This window comes from Podarcis bocagei, assembly GCF_964188305.1.
Source record: "Podarcis bocagei genome assembly, chromosome: 16".
Classification (NCBI taxonomy): Eukaryota; Metazoa; Chordata; class Lepidosauria; order Squamata; family Lacertidae; genus Podarcis; species Podarcis bocagei.
In genome coordinates, this window is record NC_138142.1 from 33,475,986 (window position 1) to 33,496,669 (window position 20,684).

Here is a 20,684-nt window from a genome sequence, read left to right on the forward strand (position 1 = left end):
TAAAAACTAGTGGCTCTCAGCTGGAAGGCAAATCTTGCCATAGGGAGCCCAACAGGATGCAGAGACACGTTCCCACCCACAGTTTACTCTCCTCAAGAAGATGTTGAGACCCAAAGGAACCTGATTTTTCCTGATTGAACCAAGAAAGGGACACAAGACTCTTGTCTGGCACGCTCTTTCAGCTGACACTTATTTTCCTGCAGCCAGAAATGAGATGGCAACATTTTTTCAAATTCAGTTGATGGCTTTTCATCAGGGCAGGGAAAGGAAAGAAGAGGAGATGCCTGGGGTTACGAGCATAGCTGTGGGAGTTAAGACCATTAACATCCACCACTCCTTGGGTGCAACATTTCAAGAGTGCAAACACACCACCACCCCAACAAATCCATAAGCACAGCTCAACCCTTTTGAATCCCTTGCAGGAAGGAAGATAAGGACTACACAGCCAAGCCTGAAAATCCCTCATTTTGCAGAGGCTGGTTATGTTTTATTGGATTTTTTTCTCTTTTCCTCTCATTTGTGTTTTTTTAATTTCACTTGTGGAAAAAGAAGAAGCTGACGAACAAAACCACCTTCCACCCACTTCCTGGCCCAGCGGGGTCCCTGACGTTCCTTAAATAAAGTGGGGGAAGGGGAAAGACAATGGGATGAATGTAGTAGTGAAGCAATATGGAAAATGCAGCTTCCTGGTGCTAAAAAAAAAAAAAAAAAGACGATACAGCATTCTTGGGAGCCAGAGCCCAAAACCGGGGGTAGTGGGGGCGACGGGGGGGACGGATGGGCCTTGGTTTGGTCATGATCCAGGGAAGGAAGATGGGTGGGTGGAAAAGAATAGGGTTTGGCTACACGGACCTGCAATATCAACAAGGGAATCAATGGGTGGCGTGGGAGGAAGATCAGGGCCAAAGCATGCCAAGATGGCCATAGGTGAGCGGGGTCCTGCTCAGACCACACCTGAAGCAGACTCACAGAGTTTGCCCAGCTGTCCAAAAGATACATTCATCAACTGTGGAAGGCAGGAGCTGGGAAGCCCCCTGCGACCCACCTTCCTTCCTCCCAGTAGTTCAGTCTTGAGGAAGGATTAAATTAGATCAATAAACCACCCGCCACTTGGGCGAGGGGAAGCAGCAGCAGCGCTAGTGATGGAGGGAGGCCATATTACACATTTCTCCTCCCGCTAGAGGCCAGCAGGATGTCTGTTCCTAGAGCAGGCTGGGAAAAACGGGGCACAGCAGGGAGAAGACAGCTAGGAAAGCGAGGAGCTGTGAGACAGGGTGCCCTGAGAGGAAAGGTTTTAGGAGTGGCCGGGGCGGAAAGGATGTGGTGCTAGAAAAAATGGCAAGGAAGCAAGGGACACCAAGCCCCCACCCCTGGCAGAAAAAGAAAGCAGTTGCTACATGCAGGGGAATGAGTGCGATGGGCCACACAGCATCTTGACCAAATGGGGCCTGGAGACAAGGGGCGGGGGGAGATGCACAGACACTTCAGCCCTTTGCCAGCTAAACCCTGCCTGCTGACAAACCAGTCAAATGCCAGTAAGAAGGACAGGACACAGGAACTCAGGCTTGCCCTAGCAAAGTCCAAAGACTCATGGGGGCAGGAAGCAAAGGGAGACTGAAGCGAAAGATAACCAACGCTCTGCCCCAGATTAGAAACACAGTTTTGGAGGTGGGGGAAGAGAAGGGAGGGCAGCGTAACGAAACCAGCAAAGAGAACCATTGCCCAGGCCTTGCCTACCTTGGGGGGTGCGGAGGGGGAAGGAGGGCCCCAAGGCAGACGAGCATGTCATCACCCCCCACTTCCCCCTGTTGTAGGGAAGCTTGCAACCTGTACAGAGCCCACCCTCAGCCCAACCCACTGCCTCCCGCAACCCCAATACCCCTCCCACACAAAATCCCCTACAGAGTTAAGTGACAAAACAAAACAAAACCCCAAAACCAAAATAAACAGGCCGAGGATACTCAACAGCACTTGGAGCAGCTGAGCTGGAAGGGGAGGGAGGTCCCGTCCCCCTCCGGCGAGGTATCATCCGGGAAAGCCACCTTCGGAGAAGAAAAAGAAGCAGGAGGTGGGGCTGGACCAGAAGGGGAAGGGCAGGCCCCCTCTCCCCACAGCCTGCCCCCCCACCCACGCTATCCTCATGTCCCTCCTCCTCAGCAGCAGCCACCGCCTCCTTGTTTGACCGGAGTGCTGTCAATTTTCAGGTTGGGTCTGTCGCCTCCAGCCGTGGCACCCGGGCCCATGCGTTTCTTGATCTCAGCCGCCATAGTCATGAACGACTGCTCCACATTGGTGGCATTCTTGGCGCTGGTCTCCAGGAAGGGGATCCCAAGCGAGTCTGCGAATTCCTGCACGAAGAAAAGAGAGAGGGAAGGTTAGGAAGGAGCAAAGAGTCCTGGGTTTTATTATATAGGTCAGAGGCTCCTTGCAGGACCTCAACTGCAAGGCCAGCAGCTGAACCATCTCCCATAATCAATCCACATGTACAATGAGATTGTTGCCTGAGGCCTTTCTTCACATTCCCCTTGAATTTGTTGCTTTAATTTGCTGTATTTATACTACTACTACTACTACAACCCTTTGGGGCAGCTTAGGCTGAGCATGTTTTGCTGAGCAGGGATTTGAACCCTTCTCTCCCAGGTCCTAATCCAACACTCTAACCACCATACCACCACTGGCTTTAGGTTGAAGGTGTGGGATATAAATAATGTAAATCTGCAGTAGCCAACATGGTGCCATCTATATATTGCTATACTACAACTCCCACCATCCTTAGCCTTGCTCACTAGGGCTGATGTGCTACAGTCTGGAGAGCACAATGCTGGCTATCCCTGATGTAAGCAAATAAAAGCAAATATTCCAGAGAAGGGCCGGGAGGTTCCCAAGGCATTCTGACATTCAAAGATATGACCTAGACACCTGTCTGTGCCATAAGAGCAAGTATAGTTTGAAAAGCTAAAATAAACAGAACTCTGCCTCTATTCGGAGCATCTGAAAGGCAAAAGTAAATAATAATTAATTTGCTGATCCAGGACAGCTGTTTACAATGGGGCGTTTGAACTGAATTGCTTTGCCTTCCTTTGCTGAAGTGTTACATGCAAGAGCCAAGCCTATAAAGAATTCTGTGTTTTTAAAAACATTTCCCCCCACTAAACTATGCCTATGGCTGCTAGGTGTTTTGTTTTTCGTTAAAGACTATTTGTGCCTAAGCTGCCTGCAGGGTTATGCTGAAGTCCTTTCAACAACATTGTACTCTGTCACATGCAGACCAGGCCTGATGATGCGGTGGGGAACTTCAGGCCTGGAGTCAAATGTGCCTCTCCAGGCCATCTACCTGGACCACTGAATTCTCCCTAGGCTACACTTCTCCCACATCTTCCTGGTGTGCTTTTGCCTGGCTGGAATTGTGTTGAACCCTGTTTGGATTGAGGTTAATGGAGGGAGAGTGCCTTGAGGATGAGAGGGAAAAGGTTGTTGATTTGCAGGGTTTGCTTGTGCCTGCCTGAAGAACCTAAGAAAAGCCTGAAGAGCATACGAATAGCCTGGCTGCTAGATCAGGTCAGTGGTTCATTTAGTCCAGTCTCCTTTTCTACCAGTGGCCAACCAGATGCCTGTGGGAAGCCCTAAAGCACAACAGCCAACTTGCTATTCTTCCCAGCCACTGGCATCTGACGAGATCGGGCGTGTTCAGGGTAGTATGGCTGTAGACTTCATCTGCCTTGCCTTCAGCGGCTCACCTTGGCAGTTGTGTAGTCCACCACTTTTTTTGTGGTCAAGTCGCACTTGTTGCCCACGAGAAGCTTGTTGACATTTTCACTGGCGTAGCGCTCGATTTCCTGCAGCCACTGCTTCACGTTGTTGTAGGATTCCTGAAAGGTGGGAGCCCACAAGAGGGAAGAGGATGAGAGGCAGCAGAGCTCAGACTTCCAAGCCTGGCCATCAACCTGATTATCCCTTGGCACTGGAAAGGGCCGCAGGCAGACTAGACAGCTTCATCAATGGAAAGAATCTCACAGAATACTTAGTGCAAAACTCAGACCCCCCTCAAGAACTTCTGCCTTAAGGAGAACTTAGGAAATTCTGAGCTCTCCGAAATTATGGCCCTAGGGTTGTAGGCAACTTTAGTCCTGTTCAGAGAACATCCACTGAAATTGATGAGCATGACAAACTTAGGTCCATTCATTTCAATGGGTCTACTCCAAGTAGGACATCATTGGATCCAACCCATGCATCAATTCACAAAATACATCAAGAAGAGAGGTAAAAATGTGCCGGAATGGAGCTTTGCTCGCTCACTCCAGTTAACTGTTCTGCTTTCATCATTTTGGGTGTTTTGACTTTACAATTTGAATTGCTCCTGTTAATTGGGGATGGAGAGATAATTGCTTCTCATGGTCTCTAGATAGACAGAGCTGCCTTTTGATTCAAGACACCGCTACCAACACAACCTCTGGAAATGGGAGCATTTGGTCCACCCTTCTGAACAGATGTCAGCCATAGACCAGCTTCTGTAGAAACGAGGTGGGCGATTGGCTTTTACACTCATGGTCCCTCTTTCCCACTGTTCCTCCTCACCCCCGGAGCTGGATACCCTAAACAGACACACAGAGATTTTTTCATCTTCCCCCAACCCATCTCCAACCACCACATTACTCTACCTGATCCGTTACGTCGTACACCACAATTATTCCATGTGCCCCTCGGTAGTAACTGGAGGTGATGGTTCGAAACCGTTCCTGCCCGGCCGTGTCCCACTGGAGAGGGAAGAGATGATAACAGTTGTGGCTCAGCACCATTAGATTACAACCCATGGATGAAACTGGATCTTGCAAAACCTTTAGACAGAGCTATAGGAATGTGAGTCATCTTCTCCACAGAGGAATCAATGAACAACCCAGAATTCTGGGATTAGTTCCCACATCCAAAAACTCCTCTAAAGACACTTTTGAAACCAAGAGATTTACAGACTCACAATTTGCAGCTTGATAGTTTTGCCATCCAACTCGATGGTGCGGATTTTGAAGTCCACCCCAATGGTGCTAATGTAGCTTTCTGTGTAGGTGTCATCCTAGGAAAGAGTGTGTTTCATCAACAATAAGAAGTTGCAGACAGAAGTCACCGTTCCTGTTCTCAATTCTCTTTTTTTTGGGTGGGGGAAAAGTGTCTAAAAATGCAACCAACAATTCTAACACTCAAGATTCCCAAACACACATGAAACAAAAGCAGTGTACATTTTAGGTAATGGCATTCATATCCAACCAACCTCGGCCAGCACATCCATGCTGGGTGGGGTTATTGGGAGTTGTAATCCAAAACATCTGAAGGGCACAGGGTTGGGGAAGGCTGGCATATGCCTAGAATGCCAACTGGCGAGGAACAACTGTAGTGTGAGACCACTGTATAAACCACGCATTACACAGTGGAAGGAGGGGGTGGAGGAATGCACCAAAACCAATTTTTCCCATGTCTTCCTGCACAGTCTCGACCAATAATTCCTCACCCCAGGACTGTTCCAAGTTCAGAGGTTCTTCAAGATCCCATTAGGGTTTCTCAATGGGAATAAGTTCAGCAGCAAGAACATCACAGTTAATAAAGGTTTTCTTGTGGCTTTTGACAATCAGTGTCTGAGTCTGAAGGTTGGGGAGGACTGCAGGCAGCTAGTACTGAAATGGCCACCCAACTCCAGTGCAATGGCTATTCATCCTGGCTTTCTCCAGTTTGATTCTCCTCCACCTCCTGTTTTGCTTCTACCTTCTGACTGTAAGCCTGCAGGCAAGGTGGTATGTCTGATACAGCACTCAGAAATGGGAGATCTCTTACTGGTAGTAGTACCACTGTGATCGCCTTTAAATGTTTTTAGATAATTTTTCAAATGTTTTAAATAGGTTATTTTATTTTAAATTGCGTTGTTTAAACTGTTTGATGTTTGCCACCCTGTGCTTCTTTGGCAGGAAGGGTGGGATAGAAATTTAATAAATAATAGAATTTTTAGGCTCATGACAACTACTCGATTGTGGGGGGAGTCTGTTTCTTAATCTGTGCTCAGCTCACGTGAGCAATGCATTTAGCAAAACTCTCTACACTGCAAACTAGGGTTCCTTGGCAGACATGTTGGAATGGAAGAGGGATTTCCTAAAGACCAGAAAAGTTTAAAAACTGTATCACTATAGCTGCTCGTCCTGAGGGGCAAACAGAGAAAACAAAGCTTCCTCACAATGAATGTTGTATTTTTGTGTGTGTTAAGGGGGGGGGGTGAGATAAGAGATTCCAAGGGGATTAGTCACAGGTCTTGTGCCTCTTCTGTTGGCTCAAATCTCCTGAAAAGCTTTAAGAAAACTCATCACCAGGAGGCAGCTCCAATCAGTTGCTTTCTCTTAGGCTCACTAAGGGTTGGGGAAACCCCTTCACCCTGAGGACTGCATTGCCTTCTAGTAAAGCTTTTGAAGGTGACATGCCAGTGATGGGTGGGGAGAAAGGCCAAAGTGAGCAGAGTAGCCTCCATCCAGAAAAGAGGGATGTGCAGAGTCAGGGGTGGCCCATCCCATTTCACCACCTGAGGTGAAACAGGAAGGTGTCCTCAACTCCTACTACTGCCCCTGCTGAAGTCTCACTTACTAGGGATCAAACTCAGATATATAAGCTAGGCACCAAATGGCTCCTTAAGTCCCCAAAATGGAATGTCTAGTTGCCATTTTGAGGACAGATGGCTTGAAAGTCATATTATTCAATACAAATTTTCGGTTCCTGAATTTTTTTCTGATTGTGTAGATAAAATATCATGGATAGAATTATACATGATGTGTGTGAAAACAGGCAAGATCCAAGGATCCCCTGGCGTGCATCTTCAGATGGTGGAGATGTCAGGTGCCATCCTGGTGCCTGGGCATCTTCACTGGGTCGCAAGTGGCTGGTAGCCAGGTGCAAAATGCACTGCTGGTGGAGAAGCTACGGTTTTCAGTGAAATCCTGCAGCGCTATTGTGAGATCTTGTTGGAAGCTGTGGTAGTCAGCACAACTCTTCTTCCATGGTGGGGCACCACCACTGGAGAAACAAGGAGAAGAGGCAGCGACTTCTGGCAAGATCTTGTGGACCTCTCAAAATGCAGCATTTGAAATTCGCTACACGCCAGGTGCATTTTGAGAGGTCCACAAGATCTTGCCAGAAGTCGCTGCCTCTTCTCCTTGTTTCTCCAGTGGTGGTGCCCCATCATGGGAGAAGAGTTGTGCTGACTACCACAGCTTCCAACAAGATCTCACAAGAGCCCTGCAAGATCTCACCAGAAGCTGCAGCTTCTCCACCAGCAGTAGGCAAGGCACCCATGCGGCACCAACAGTGCCATCACATGGATTCCGCCACTTGAGGCAGCTGCCTCAAGGAGGATGTGGTCTGGAGGAGGGGGTGTGACCTGGGAAGCATGCCACAGACCAGACAGGGAGCCCGGGAGGGTTGCATTTGCTCCCCAGGCTAGGAAGAAAGGTTGCCACTTATGGCAAAAGTAAATACTTACAGCAAACCGCAATAAGAGACATGACTTCCCCACACCGGAGTCACCAATCAGAAGCAGTTTGAACAGGTAGTCACTGGAAAATAGAAAGAGGAGAACAGACAAGTTTTGTATGGATAGAAAAAGTATCGCTCATCATCATCATCTGAGCTAATTTGTTTCCTCTCCAGACACTGTACCTGACTCGGCAGTGAGGACATTCTTATACTAAGCTTGAGTATTCTGAATATTACAGTAATATAGCACAGGATCTGGCTGCCCCAGAAATCCAAGTTCTCTTGTGAAATTGTTCAAGGGAGGTACAAAAACATCTTGATTGTTATCTACTGAAGAAATCAGGAGCCAGAGCAGGCCAAAGCAGAAACCATTAGGTCCCAAGTGGTACTGCCCCCCCCACTCCCAATTATCAGCCTCCTCACTGTTCTAGCTCATGTCCCAGCTCACCCAACAGGAAACTGAAATCTGTCTTATACCAAGTCACACCACTGGTCCACATGGCTCAGTAGCATCTACACTGCCTGGAAACAGGTCTCCAAACTTTCAGGCAAGGGAATGTTCCCAGCACTATCTAGAGATGTCAGGGATTAGACCAGGGACTTTCTGCATAAGAAGCAGATGCTCTAGCACTGAGATATGGCTATACCCCAGATTATCTGTGGCCGGCAGGTACTCTGTAAAGGAGCACCTCTACACAAAGTGAAACATGTATTTGAAATGCAGCAAATTGCATTAAATACCCCACCACATTTGTTTCTTTGACAAGGTTATCATTTAGATGAGTTTGCTGTGTATGCACAAGCCTTGAGCAATGTTTGAATGTTCTGTTTGATTGTTCAGGTCTGACTTCACTATCCAAATAAATCATCTTTGTAGGAACTGTCACAATGCACTACTCATCGAAAGCAGATACTTCCTTGGAAAGTCATAGGGTAGGGCTCTGTGTATACGCCATGATTATGTACTCTGCTGGGTTTTAGAAATGTTGCTTGGCCTCGGCACTCACTAGAGACCCAGCCCTGCCCTTATCCCAAGGTGTGGGTTAAGGTCTCCGCTTCAATTTTCCAGAGAGCATTGGAGGACCAGGGAAGGAGGGGAGGACTTATAATGCTAGCTTCAGAAGTGCTTAGAACAGGGCAGGGAGCCTGTGTACTCCAACCCCCATCAGCCCCAGCCAGCATAGACAGTGGTCAGGGATGATGGGAGTTGTAGGCCACAACATCTGGTTTGACAGGGATGGGTTGTGGTGGAGGCACTAAAAAAGCAATAAGAAGTTTCACTACTTTCTGAGAGACTGAACTTCAAGGTGAGCATCTCCTTCCCTTTTCCAGATTCGACAAGAGGGACAGAGCCCCTTGCCCAATTAAAAGATGCAGTCGCCAGTGACAAATGCAGCAGTGGACTTCAGGCATTATGTCTACTAATTCCTATGAATCAGTATGGTTAACTGGCACTAGGGACAGTAAGGCCCAGTAGAAACATAATTCTCTCAATCTCTTACTCATGGTTAAGCAACAGGGAGTGAGTCAGGGATTCATGCACTCTCCTCCCCACACACCCTAGTGAAAATTTATCCCTGCCTTGCTTCACTTTTGTCAGAGCTAACCTACAGCAACATCAACTCTAACCATGGTTAGCTTTAACCAGTGTTTGCAAACTGTTTCAAACACAGGCTCAATTTTAAATCATGGCTAACTCCTGCCACCTGGAGCAGCCTCCTCTAACCTGGTGCCCTCCAGAAATGTTGAACTACAATGTTCTGGCTGGGGCTGATGGGGAGTTGTAGTCCTCCACAGAGAGACACATCTCTAGCACCATCACTATACATCTTTTATTTGTAGGCTGAAGATGCCTGGCCTTTTTGCACTTAAGATATAGATATTTTAGGACCCACACCTGTTGTGCTTGTAAATTGTTTTAAACTGTTTTCAATGTTGTATTTTACATTGCTGTGACCTGCCCTGGGACTTTATGATGAAGAGTGCATAATATATCTAAGCACCATCATGCTCCCAGCTGAGTCGCTGGGCCTTAGAATCAGAGAGTTGTAGAGCTGGAATGGGACATCTAGCATCCATGACAGATGGTCATGCAGCCTCTGCTTAAAAACCTCCAATGAAGGAGAGTCCACAGAGGGAGACAGTTCCACTGTCTTACTCAGGCCCTCTGTCTTACATCGTTCCTGTTCCAAAAAGCCCCAGAATCACTTCCCATTATCCTCCAACTCATCTGAAGTTGCAGCTCAGGGGACTACCACAGAAACCTTCTGGAATCTGTTTCACAACACCACCCCTTTGCCACACCACCAGCACTGGTGCCAAGGATCCCCCTACCCCAAAAGCACAACAGGGCACTTGACTATCAGGCTGTTCTCTCCCATGTACCAAACTGTAAGTATAGCCAACAGTCAGAAGGAAGGAAGTTTCTTAATTGGAGTGTTTGACTAGTGTGCGGGAGAGGTGACAGGAAGCAGGCGAGTCACGAGATGGTGTGCTGGCACTTTTCCTGATTAAGCACAGAGGGAAGGGACTATCCCTAATCTTGGGGGGTGGGGGAGGCAATGCCATTCACAAAGCAAATGCATGCCAATAAAATCTAAAGTCCCAAGCCTCAGTCATGGACTCAGGTGACCTTAGGAATGCCACCAATTCCCAGCTGTTCCTCACTCCCTGCAGGTTAGAGAAAGGAAGGGCAAGATAAATACAAGCCCTGGGCCCAAAGGGACAAACAACTGCGAAACAGATTTCAAAAGGTTTTAGCCTGCGCTAGAGGTAGCCCAAATTCTGTTGAACCTAAATTCAGATTAAAGGCATCTGACCCAGATCACATGCTTCTGATCTATTTGCCAGATTGCACCACAACCTAGAACGCATCTGTTTTTTCCCAGCCAACTCACAGCTACCAGGGCAGGGGAGTCAGCAGCTGCTAAAGAGGCAGTCAACAAACTTGAACTGTGAAGACCAAGGTGTCCTAAAAAGTTAAGGGCAGCCAGACAGCAAATCCATTCTGCCAGGAAAGGATGGCACATGATCTTCAGGTCATTTCTTTGAACACTTCCCATGAAAGAAGATCCTGGAACTTAAAAGAGACCTCAAGATTGTTTTTCAGAGTAGTTATGACAATCCAACCATCTTGTTGACACTTTATATACACTTATCTCCCCCTGCAAGACCGAAGATGATTTCTCCTTTCTCCTTATTTTAAAACTACACCCCTTTACTTCAGAACACCAGACCTCTATAGGTCGTAACCAACATCCTTTCAAGGCTAGAAACCTCTACCAATTTAAGAAACAGGTCTGTACAAAGCCAAAACCACCACTGTAGTCCTTAAGATGCCATCCATAGTAAATGTTTACAGACCTAAGCGTCGATCAACCCAATATTTCTGCCAATGCAGCATCATGTTCCACCTTCACCCCTAAAAACAGGAGGTTCCTGTTGTAATGTGGGTTTACCAGCAGAATTGATGCTTTCTGGATTTGTGCAGCCAAGCACTTAATGCGCTAATTAGCATTGAGCAAAGTGCTACACAGACTTCTTATCAGTAATGTATACATCAGTCCTGTAAGGTAGATCAATATTATGATTCCCCACATTGCAGCTGGAAGGCTGAGAGTGTCTTAGCTTGCCCCTAATGAGTTAACAGAAGAGGCAAGATTTGAATTGGGAACTTCTTGTTTCCACAGCTCAGTTTCTTAGCCGCTATGCTAGGTTAGCTCTCCACCACAGTAAACTATATAGCCTGGGCTCAGCATTCAGAAAAGATACTGCTGTCCTTGGCGTCAATGAAACAAAGTCTGGCCACTGAGTCTGCAGCCACTACCAGTTTTAACTTTGCTAACACATTACCTCAATGGTAACTGCATTCATGACCAGCTAAGTAAGAGCTGATAGAGAAGAAACTCCTGTTTTTTAAACCAAAGGTACCAAAGCTGACCCGATAAGCTACAGTAGCCTCTGCAGAGGCTATGGCAACCACAGTCAACCCTGGATAATGAGGGTGAATGTTTCTGGGGATGGCTCAGAGTAGCCATTCCCAAAAGGTGCAGCAGATCATCCTGATGGGTAGCTGTTAATCCTTTGCAAACAAAGTCCACAGAAGAAACTGGCCCAAAGAAGGCTGTTCTAGCCTGCTTGCCCACACTGGAAAACCAAGAGCTTAGAATAAAACATATGCGGGAAACCTGTGGCACTCCAGATGTTGCTGAGCTACAATTCTTTTCAACCCTAACCATTGGTTGGGGCTGATAGGCCACAGGCTCCCCATCCCTGGAATGAATGTAAAACCAATGATCTCCTGGAAGCATTATTTATTCTCTACAGAACATCTGGCAAGTAATTCTTTTACAAGTCAGAACTAGCCAGAGATGCAGCAGAAAGGACCAAAGATCCCAAAACTATAGTGGCCTCAGGCCCACTATTGCCGGGCCCGAAGATTTCATGAGCCCATTTTGAGATTCATGAGTCTCCCGTGCTACATACAATGGCCAGAACTCTGTATCTCCAAGAAAGTGTGCCTTTGAGCACCTGCATAGTGCTTTCCCTTCACACTCAGTGACTAAAAGCCCAACTACTTGACATCTGGGAATTAAACAACAGCATATTCTGCTCAGAGTCTTAAAGGGATGTCGCTCAACAGTTAAGTACATGCTTTGCATGCAAAAGATCCTAGGCTGCATGGGAAAGACTTCAGTCTGAAGAGCCGCTGCCAGTCAGCATGGACAAAATTGAGCTGGGTGGACAAATGATCTGAGCTAGCTTATGACAGTTTCTTATCTTCTATGTACGTTCTTTTGTCCAACCTTGGTCTAATGTTGGTCGTATACAGTAATGCCAATGGGTCTACTCTGCGCAGGACTAGCTAAAACAGATGGGTTTGAAATGTGATTGTGCTAGCCAATAAAAGAATAGCTTTCAAGCCAGTGCCTCTGCACAGTAGTGTGTTAAGGGGCTCTCCCATTCTGAGCAGATGGGAATACAGATGCTCCCAAATACCTGTGCTTACTTGGTACACAGTTTGAAATTACTGTTTTTACAAACTACTTCAGTTTAACAAAACTTGTTTCAAGTTCTTAATACCTTGAAAGAAGGAGTTTGAGTTAATGCCCGAATCCCTGCTTGCTTGCTCATGAACTTTACTTGTAAAAGCCCCCCGCTCTTTTCTACCACAGTTGTAGGACTATTTACACAGCAGGAAAAGTTACCAGAAACAACTTTGGGATAACCTCGCAAGGCCTCAATGAATGTGGTCAGATGAACAGTGTCAACTACAGAAGCTAGGCCAGCTAAATAGCTTCTACAGAAGACAAACTCCAGCAAACACAAAGCATCTTGCAGCACCTTAAAGACCTTAATTGTTCACTGTGGCATAAGACTTCCTAGGTCAGAAACCACATAATGTGGCAAGTGGTCACTTAAGTGGGCAGGTATATAATATAGGAGGATCTAACAGCAGACTTGTAAACAACTACTCACCTGATTGGGTGGATACTTTCCTGTACAAAATAAAAAACACACGACAATATAGTGGGAGCACATGATGGAGTTGGAAGATGTTTATATGAACTCGAAGACTATTCCACTGAACAGAAAGTGAGATAGACACAGGAATTTACATCCTGATTCTATGCTTCTTTACTTGGAAGCAAGTGTCACTGAGTAAAACAGTCAACTTTCAAGCAAGGGTGAATAGGATTACAGGTGTTTTTTTCTTTGCAGGGGTGTATAAGAACAGGCTCTTCTTAGTTAATGAGGACATACACAGAAGCTTAACTTTATATGGGGTAGGGATCCTACAGCCCTGCAGATGTTGTTAGACTCCAACTCCCAGCAGCCTGCATCGTCAATGGCCAGGGGTGATGGGAGTTGTAGTCCAGCAAAATCTGGAGGGCCAGATTCCCCATCCCTGCTTTACACACACACACACACACACACACACACACACGTACACCTATATATAACATTTATGTATACCTCACTTAATCAGTGAATCGACTTTTCATCTTCCTCTTCCACCATCTGTTTGTCTATCATACATCTTAAGGAAACACTATCTGCTTTCAAACACCCTGTGAACCCTTAAAAACAGGCTAAATCTCTCTTTTCTTAATTGCACACGTTGTTTTAGATATTTCACGAAACAAGTGAACTAAATGCATTATAAGCGAAACAGAGCGGTATGCAGGTATGTAAAAAAGAAATGGAAAGGGGGGAAATCATGAACACTGGGGGTGGGAATAATAGCACAAGATGCTAGTAGTTGCAAGGGGAGGGCGGAGGCAGAGGAGTGGTTGCGGGAAAACACAGCAGAAAGTTAGGGAAAGTCAGACAAGGCAAGTGGACAATTTGGGGGCAGGAGGAAGAATGGCGCAAGACCAATGTGGGGTGAAGAAGACTAGCAGGAGACACATAGTGGGAAGTTGGGGACAGACATAAAAAGCCACCAAGGACAGGAGGCATCATAGCGCAACGGGGCTAAACAGTTCATGGGAGAGGAAGGGGTTGGCACAAGAGTCGAGTTTCTGTCGTTCCCTCCAACCAGTTATATGTATACTACTCCTCACACCTATAAGGAATGGGCTAAGGTGTATGTGCATGCGTATTTGTGTGTGTATATATGTATATATTATATGTATATATATTCAGCTTCTTCTCCCCCACTCGACACCGACTGTCACCGGCGCCCTTAGGAGAACCGGGGGAGGGAGTCTATCTAGGCCTCATATGGGGGGGAAGGAAGAAGAGAGCCCGGAACTTCAGCCCCTCCCCTTCCCCAAAGTAGAAGCCAGTCCGCCCCCTCCCTCCGGCCAGGCCCAGCAGAGAAACACTCACTACTCGGGGTTCATGGCGGCTCCTCCGCGGTGGTGGGTCGGCGGCTGACTAGCTGCTTCCCTCCCTCCTTCCTTCCTTCCTGGCTAAGCTGGTCCGGTCTCTCCCTCACGCAAGATGGCGGCCACTCCCTCCTCCCCTCTTTCCCTCAGGTGCGACTTCTCACCGCGCAGGCGCCAGCGCGTAGAGCACGCCGGGAGATGTAGTCTTTTCCTCCCCCTCCCGCTCTCCAGAGCAATTTTCGAGGCGCTTTTGCTCCCGCAGCCCCACCCGTCGCCCTCCTGGCCCCGCGAGGCATTGTGGGAAAGGGAGTTCTAGGCCGTTCGCATCCTACGTCAGCCTCCCTCTCGCGCACGCCCCGCCTCGAGTCGGCTTTCACACCGCGTGACCTGGGCGCTCGCCCCTTGCCTGCGCAAAGGTGTCTGGGAGATGTAGTTCGCGCTGCAACGCTCAACTGAGCAAAAGTGCAGCAGACTCTCTTTCTGGGAGTGCAGAGTTGAAATTATTTGACCTTACAAACGCAGTACTAAGAATGTCTACTCATACATTTCTGACTTGAGGCAAATATAAAACTGGAAAATATAACAAATATAGGCATGCAGTTATCAAAATTAAAAAATGGGGATGTTGCTAGACAAACTATCTCTGCTCCAGTACATGTAAAATAATTCAGACATTGGGATGCACTGCCCTTTTGATTTTTTGCAATAATTGCTGTTGTCTAGTTACATGCTGTATATTGACTCTGATGCATCTGCAGTCCACTGTGCTTGTTATAACAGCTTATTTTCATCCACTAGAACCCTTTCAGTTGGGAGGGATCATCTGTGACTCATCTAGCTTGTGCATTGGGATAGAACTGATTTAATTATCTTTAAATATCACTGATAGATGGGTGTCAAGAGAGAGAGCTCTGCTTTGAATCTCTGCAGAGTTGCTATCCAGAAGTGCCCTTGGCAATTTGTCCCACTGCCTGTCACCAAGTAATTTTGTCACGTTCAATGTGTTTTTAATTTTGTGGTATGAAGGACTCCAGTCTTGTAGGCTTTTTTATAACCTAGCAAATAATACCCTTTCCTTGATGTACAGCAGTGGATCACTTCCAAATTGCAGAGCCCAACTGAGTTCATTTGGGTCTAGCCCATGGGAAGGCAAACTAAGGCCGGGGGCCGGATCCGGCCCAATCGGCTTTTAAATCTGGCCTGTGGACGGTCCAGGAATCAGTGTGTTTTTACATGAGTAGAATGTGTCCTTTTATTTAAAATGCATCTCTGGGTTATTTGTGGGGCATAGGAATTCGTTCTTTTTCCCCCTTCAAAATATAGTCCGACCCCCCACAATGTCTGAGGGACAGTGGACTGGCCCCCTGCTGAAAAAGTCTGCTGACCCCTGGCTAGCCTATGCATAGGTGTCTAAAGGATAATGTTTTAATGATATATAATGAGAACCTGTAATTCAGAAACTGGATTTTCTGTGCCCAACTGGCTAGATGAGATGAGTGCTCTTTAAGTTAGTTTTAACATTGTTCATGTTATGTGCTGAAGTTCTCACCCTGGGCCAGCAGGGGGATACTGTAGATAGTTTTCACTCAGGTCCACATATGCAAGTAAGGAATTGAAAGTGACGTTCAGTGATTGGATAGTTACAGAAAGTTGTTACTGTTGCGTTGTAGTGGAGCTCTATATAAGCAGGCTGGCTGAACCCTTCAGTTCAGTTCAGTTCAGTTCTGTTCTGTGAATAAATAAGAGCTGTTGAAGAATCGCTGTGTTCACCCACAACTTAACAGTTCATAAGTAGGTTGTTTGAGAAACATATAGCCACCACCAACATCACAGCTTTGATGGTACGGACATGTTCTGGAAGCAGCTATGCAATTCCAAATGAAACAAACGAGAATTCTGAAAGAGCATGTAAGCACATACAGAGAGGGGTAGCTAATGTGGCTGAAGACAGAATCGGGATTCAAGATGACCTTAACAGATTGGAGAACTGGGCCCAAGCTATCAAAATGAATTTCAATGGGGACAAATGTAAGGTTCTACACTTAGGCAGCAATAACCAGCTGCACAGATATACAGTAAGATAGTAGACACCTGGCTTGCCAGTAGTACATGTGAAAAGGATGTTATATTGTATGTGAAAGAAATGAATCATTGTGTCTTGTGGGAAAGGTTGCTGGCTCTCAAGTTAAAAGACAACATAGGAATCTAGATAGGAAGCTGGCCTTATATCATAGCAAACCACTATTATCTACCCCACTGTTATCAACACTGGTATCCGCAGCAGTTCTGCGGGGCTTCAGACAGAGAAGATACCCATTCCTACCTAGAGATGCTGGGGATTGAACCTGGGACATCCTGCTTGTAAAGCAGATTGCCTAATGCTAATTTATCATCATCCCTAAACCTGGGAGATGTGCATTTCATATTGTATTTAAAAGGAGATTGGGGTGGTAACTTCTCTTAGAAATCAGGATAATCTGTAATGGAGATATGAATATGAATAGAGATGTTTCAACAAGGTGTTTCAGACAGACTATCAGGTGCCTCAAAGTTCTGAAGAAGCATCAAGACTGAGGAGCAATGCCCAGGTAGCTGGGTTGTCAAGGTAACAGTGACCTGCCCTCCCTTTGTGACATCTCTTTGAATTCTGGCTTAATAGTCACAAACCAGAGGTGTCCAGTCCAGTAGTCAGGAGTGGTAGGTGCAGTGTGAAAGTGTGTCTGTGGGTATGTGAGAGAGGATAAGAGGATTTATATTTTGTTTTGGTACTTACACATTTTCATTGATATTTTTATATAATGCTTTCCATAGCTTTGTATATTTTTAGACTGATATTTAGGGGTAGGGGTTGGAGTAGCTTACGTGGTTTTTAGGGAGGTAGAAAACATAGGTGCTGGTTGTGTGTTTTAAATTACCTTTCTACAGAGAAACTTCATAATGTTAACTTCAAAATGTAAGCAGAAAGAAAATGTAAGTAGAAGAAACTTCAAAATGTAAGTAGGATTTATTCTACTGCTACTCAAAACTTGGTGTGAAAGGACAGGGGTCACCCATGTTGCCTTGGCTCTCTCTTGACCAGTTGCTCCCCTGTGATACTGAGGCCAGACTTCATTTAATGCAGAGCTTTCCAAGGTGTATGCTGCAACAAATTAGTGTGTCGGCGTGTCATACAAATGCTCGCTTGCTCGTCCTGAGGCTGGAAATGGGTTAGTTTAACCTCCAGTTTGCTAGTAAATCTCAATTACTGTGTCACGAAATGACGCATATCTAAAAAGTGTGTCACCAACATGAAAAGTTTGGAAAGCTCCGATTTAACGATTCACATGAGACCTGTCTGCACCACCTACTGAGCTACAGAGACCAGTAGAATTATCCCGCCATCTTTTTATTTGAGATCTAGATAAGACATATATAGTCTACCTGCCTGAGGCGGACCTCCCAAGTCACAGGGTCCTCAAATCCCAACCTGTCACAGAGCTGTTTCTCTGAGGAAGTCTCCACAGCCAACCTCAGGTGTGGAATCTGTATTCGCCACCCCCCAGTGTAAAACCCAAACCTTAAAGGCTCATTTATTGATGCCATATGGCCAATGACACTCCTGCCCCCTTGCTAAGTCCAGGTTGACATCAGGCTTAAACAGACCCTTGGCAAAGTGGTGCTGACCAACCTGGGCCCCCCAATCCCATCAGGCAGTTGCTCCCACCACCACCAATCATACGCTGGATGGGAAAGTAGGTGCTGGGGTGGGGGTGCTGCCACATTTTCTTTCCTAAAATGCAGTCTCAACATCACGGTCAGCCATTTGCTGGCTGCAAATGGTAGAGGCCAGCAGCCATTGCTGGAGGGCACCTGCTAATCTGATAACAGTGATGCCTGGGGTAGGTGGCAGCCCTAGTGGGCCCAGTGGGGTCATTTTCAACCCAGCAGCTGCCTGAGTCTGGGCTTGACTAAGGTCCAATACAATTTTTGAACATTTGGTTTTAATTTTATGTATTTTTATTCTGAGACCTTTGAGTGAAGGCCAGAACATACATATGGTATATAATTGAATAAAGCTAATATTATTCAGAGTCTTTTTCTTCCATCCAGAGGAAATACTGTTCAAAAACACTGAAGATTATGATGAGATCTGAATCTGACCAAAGTGGACCCTCGTGTTATATTTGCGTGGCTGTGATAAAGAAACAATCACCTGTTTGTTGTTTGCCCGCCAGGGGGTGCTGCACCCTCCGAACAGGCAGTCAACATCCTGAAATTATATACCACACACACAATTAGGTACCTATCCCTTTTTTCTAAAAGTGTATTATCCCCAAGTAGGTTTATATATAAATGAAAGAATAAATGAGCAGCTTAAAAAGGTGGAAGCCAAAACGTTTTGCTATAGAATTTAAAAAGTCTGTTTTGTTAGTCACCATGTAAAATAAGCACCCTGCTATAATCCTATAACATCCTTATAAAGGATAATGGGTTGCTTGCAAAATCAATTTTAGCAACAACAAAACACCTCCCTTCATAGCAATTAAATTTTAAGTTATCATACAATGTCTTAATTTCACTTGTAAGAAAGAGGGGTGAAATAATGTATAAGAGTTAAGATTCCTTGCTTTGAAATTGTGAATAATGAAAAATAGTATTTTGTATTTGTATTTTTTGTTTACATGTATAAGATCAGACTTTTCACATACCAGTTCAGTAATCATTGCACTGTAACCAGCTGTTTTGGTTGTTGCATGGCATGCCTGAGCAGCAGCGACAGCTCTATAGGTATTTTATTATAACTGGGGGCTGTGCCCCCACTCACTCTACTCATCCCCACACTCACCCCCCCAACAATCTCATAGCAATACCCCTTCCTGATCCCCATGCAACTATTAAGCTCCCTTTTCAGTTCCCCAACCCCATATCAAAAGCCACTTCTTCAGCCCCACTTTGTGCCCATCTTCACCTCCCAAGTCCATACTTCCTGGCTCTCCCTTTCTGTGCAATCCTCCCTTGCACACACACCACCCCCATGGTAACCTCCTGCATCTTCCTCCTCCCACACCTTGCAACCACACAGCACCCTTTTCACCTTCTCTCCAACGATGAAACCATCACCCCCTTAACATGCCCGCTTTCATCTTTACCCCCACTGCTATGCCGCTTTCTCCTTCTCTACTCTCTCTTGCACACAGATCACCCCCAACCCAATGCATCTTTCTCTCTCCTGTTCCACAGCCTCCTCTGCACACACAGCCCATGAGGAGATATATCAGTGATGTAAACAAAATTTGCTCCTTTTCCCTTATGAGGTATCCAAGAACCCCATAAGAAGAAGAAGAAGAAGAAGAGTTTGGATTTGATATCCCGCCTTTCACTCCCTTTAAGGAGTCTCAAAGCAGCTAACATTCTCCTTTCCCTTCCTCCCCCACAACAAACACTGTGAGGTGAGTGGGGCTGAGAGACTTCAGAGAAGTGTGACTGGCCCAAGATCACCCAGCAGCTGCATGTGGAGGAGCGGGGACTTGAACCCGGTTCCCCAGATTACAAGACTACCACCTATCAGTATCCAAGAGTCCTTAAGTGGGTTCCCTATTGGTAGGAGAAAATAACAAGAGGCCAACCAGAGAATACTGAGAAGCAAAGCAGTTAGTAAGCCTGATCTTTATTAAACTGTTGCAACAGGGTCCTCACTCACCACACGCAGGAGGGAGGAGGAACCCAGAACAAAGGTGTGCAAGCCTTTGAAAGTGCCCACCCTGTAGCTCAAGACCACCCCCAAAAACACCATACATACATCACAGAAGGAGGTGGTCTACAACAGAAATCCTGTCTGCCAGGATACCTGACAATGACCAGTGATTGCTTACTTGGGCAGCCCGGCCATTCTTTCCTGATGGTAAATACTTTAATTCCTGAATCCAGGTCACAGGCTCACCCTATTCATATGCAAAGATGCCCTAAAGACAGGTAAGCAAAAGACAATGGAGAGGCTTTCCCATTTCCTTCCTCCTTGCAGAGAAACATTTGAAGTCAATTTGGAAGAGTCAAAATGGTTTCAGGATTGTTCTCCTGTACTATTTCAGACACTTGGTTTACATACTTATGTGTTTGGCTTGTAAATTTATGAACATTTAATTTATATATTTGAGACCTTAAATTATTATAACATCAGTGTTTCTTTAAAATGAATGGAATATTAAGAGGAAGCCTGTCAGTTAATCTCTAACTGAACAGGCTAAGTGCAGCTGGTGGATGTTGCACATATAGGGGTGTTTACTTGTTAATATAGCCATTTAAAATTACTACTTTGAATCTGGGACTTCATGTTGAAAGCAACACATGGAACCGGGAGTGAAATACATGAGG

The 20,684-nt window shown here is 46.0% G+C and overlaps 1 protein-coding gene across 1 annotated transcript; it reads right to left on the reverse strand.

The window, feature by feature from the left end:
• Positions 1 to 452: 452 nt before the first annotated feature.
• RAB1B (RAB1B, member RAS oncogene family) lies at positions 453 to 14,491 on the reverse strand. Its single transcript, XM_081173409.1, has 6 exons — positions 14,335 to 14,491; positions 7,508 to 7,580; positions 4,973 to 5,068; positions 4,659 to 4,754; positions 3,738 to 3,869; positions 453 to 2,348 (listed from the first exon to the last, which is right to left on the reverse strand). The coding sequence occupies exons 1-6, from the start codon at positions 14,346 to 14,348 to the stop codon at positions 2,154 to 2,156; spliced, it is 606 nt and encodes a 201-aa protein (XP_081029535.1). The 5' UTR covers positions 14,349 to 14,491; the 3' UTR covers positions 453 to 2,153.
• Positions 14,492 to 20,684: the final 6,193 nt, after the last annotated feature.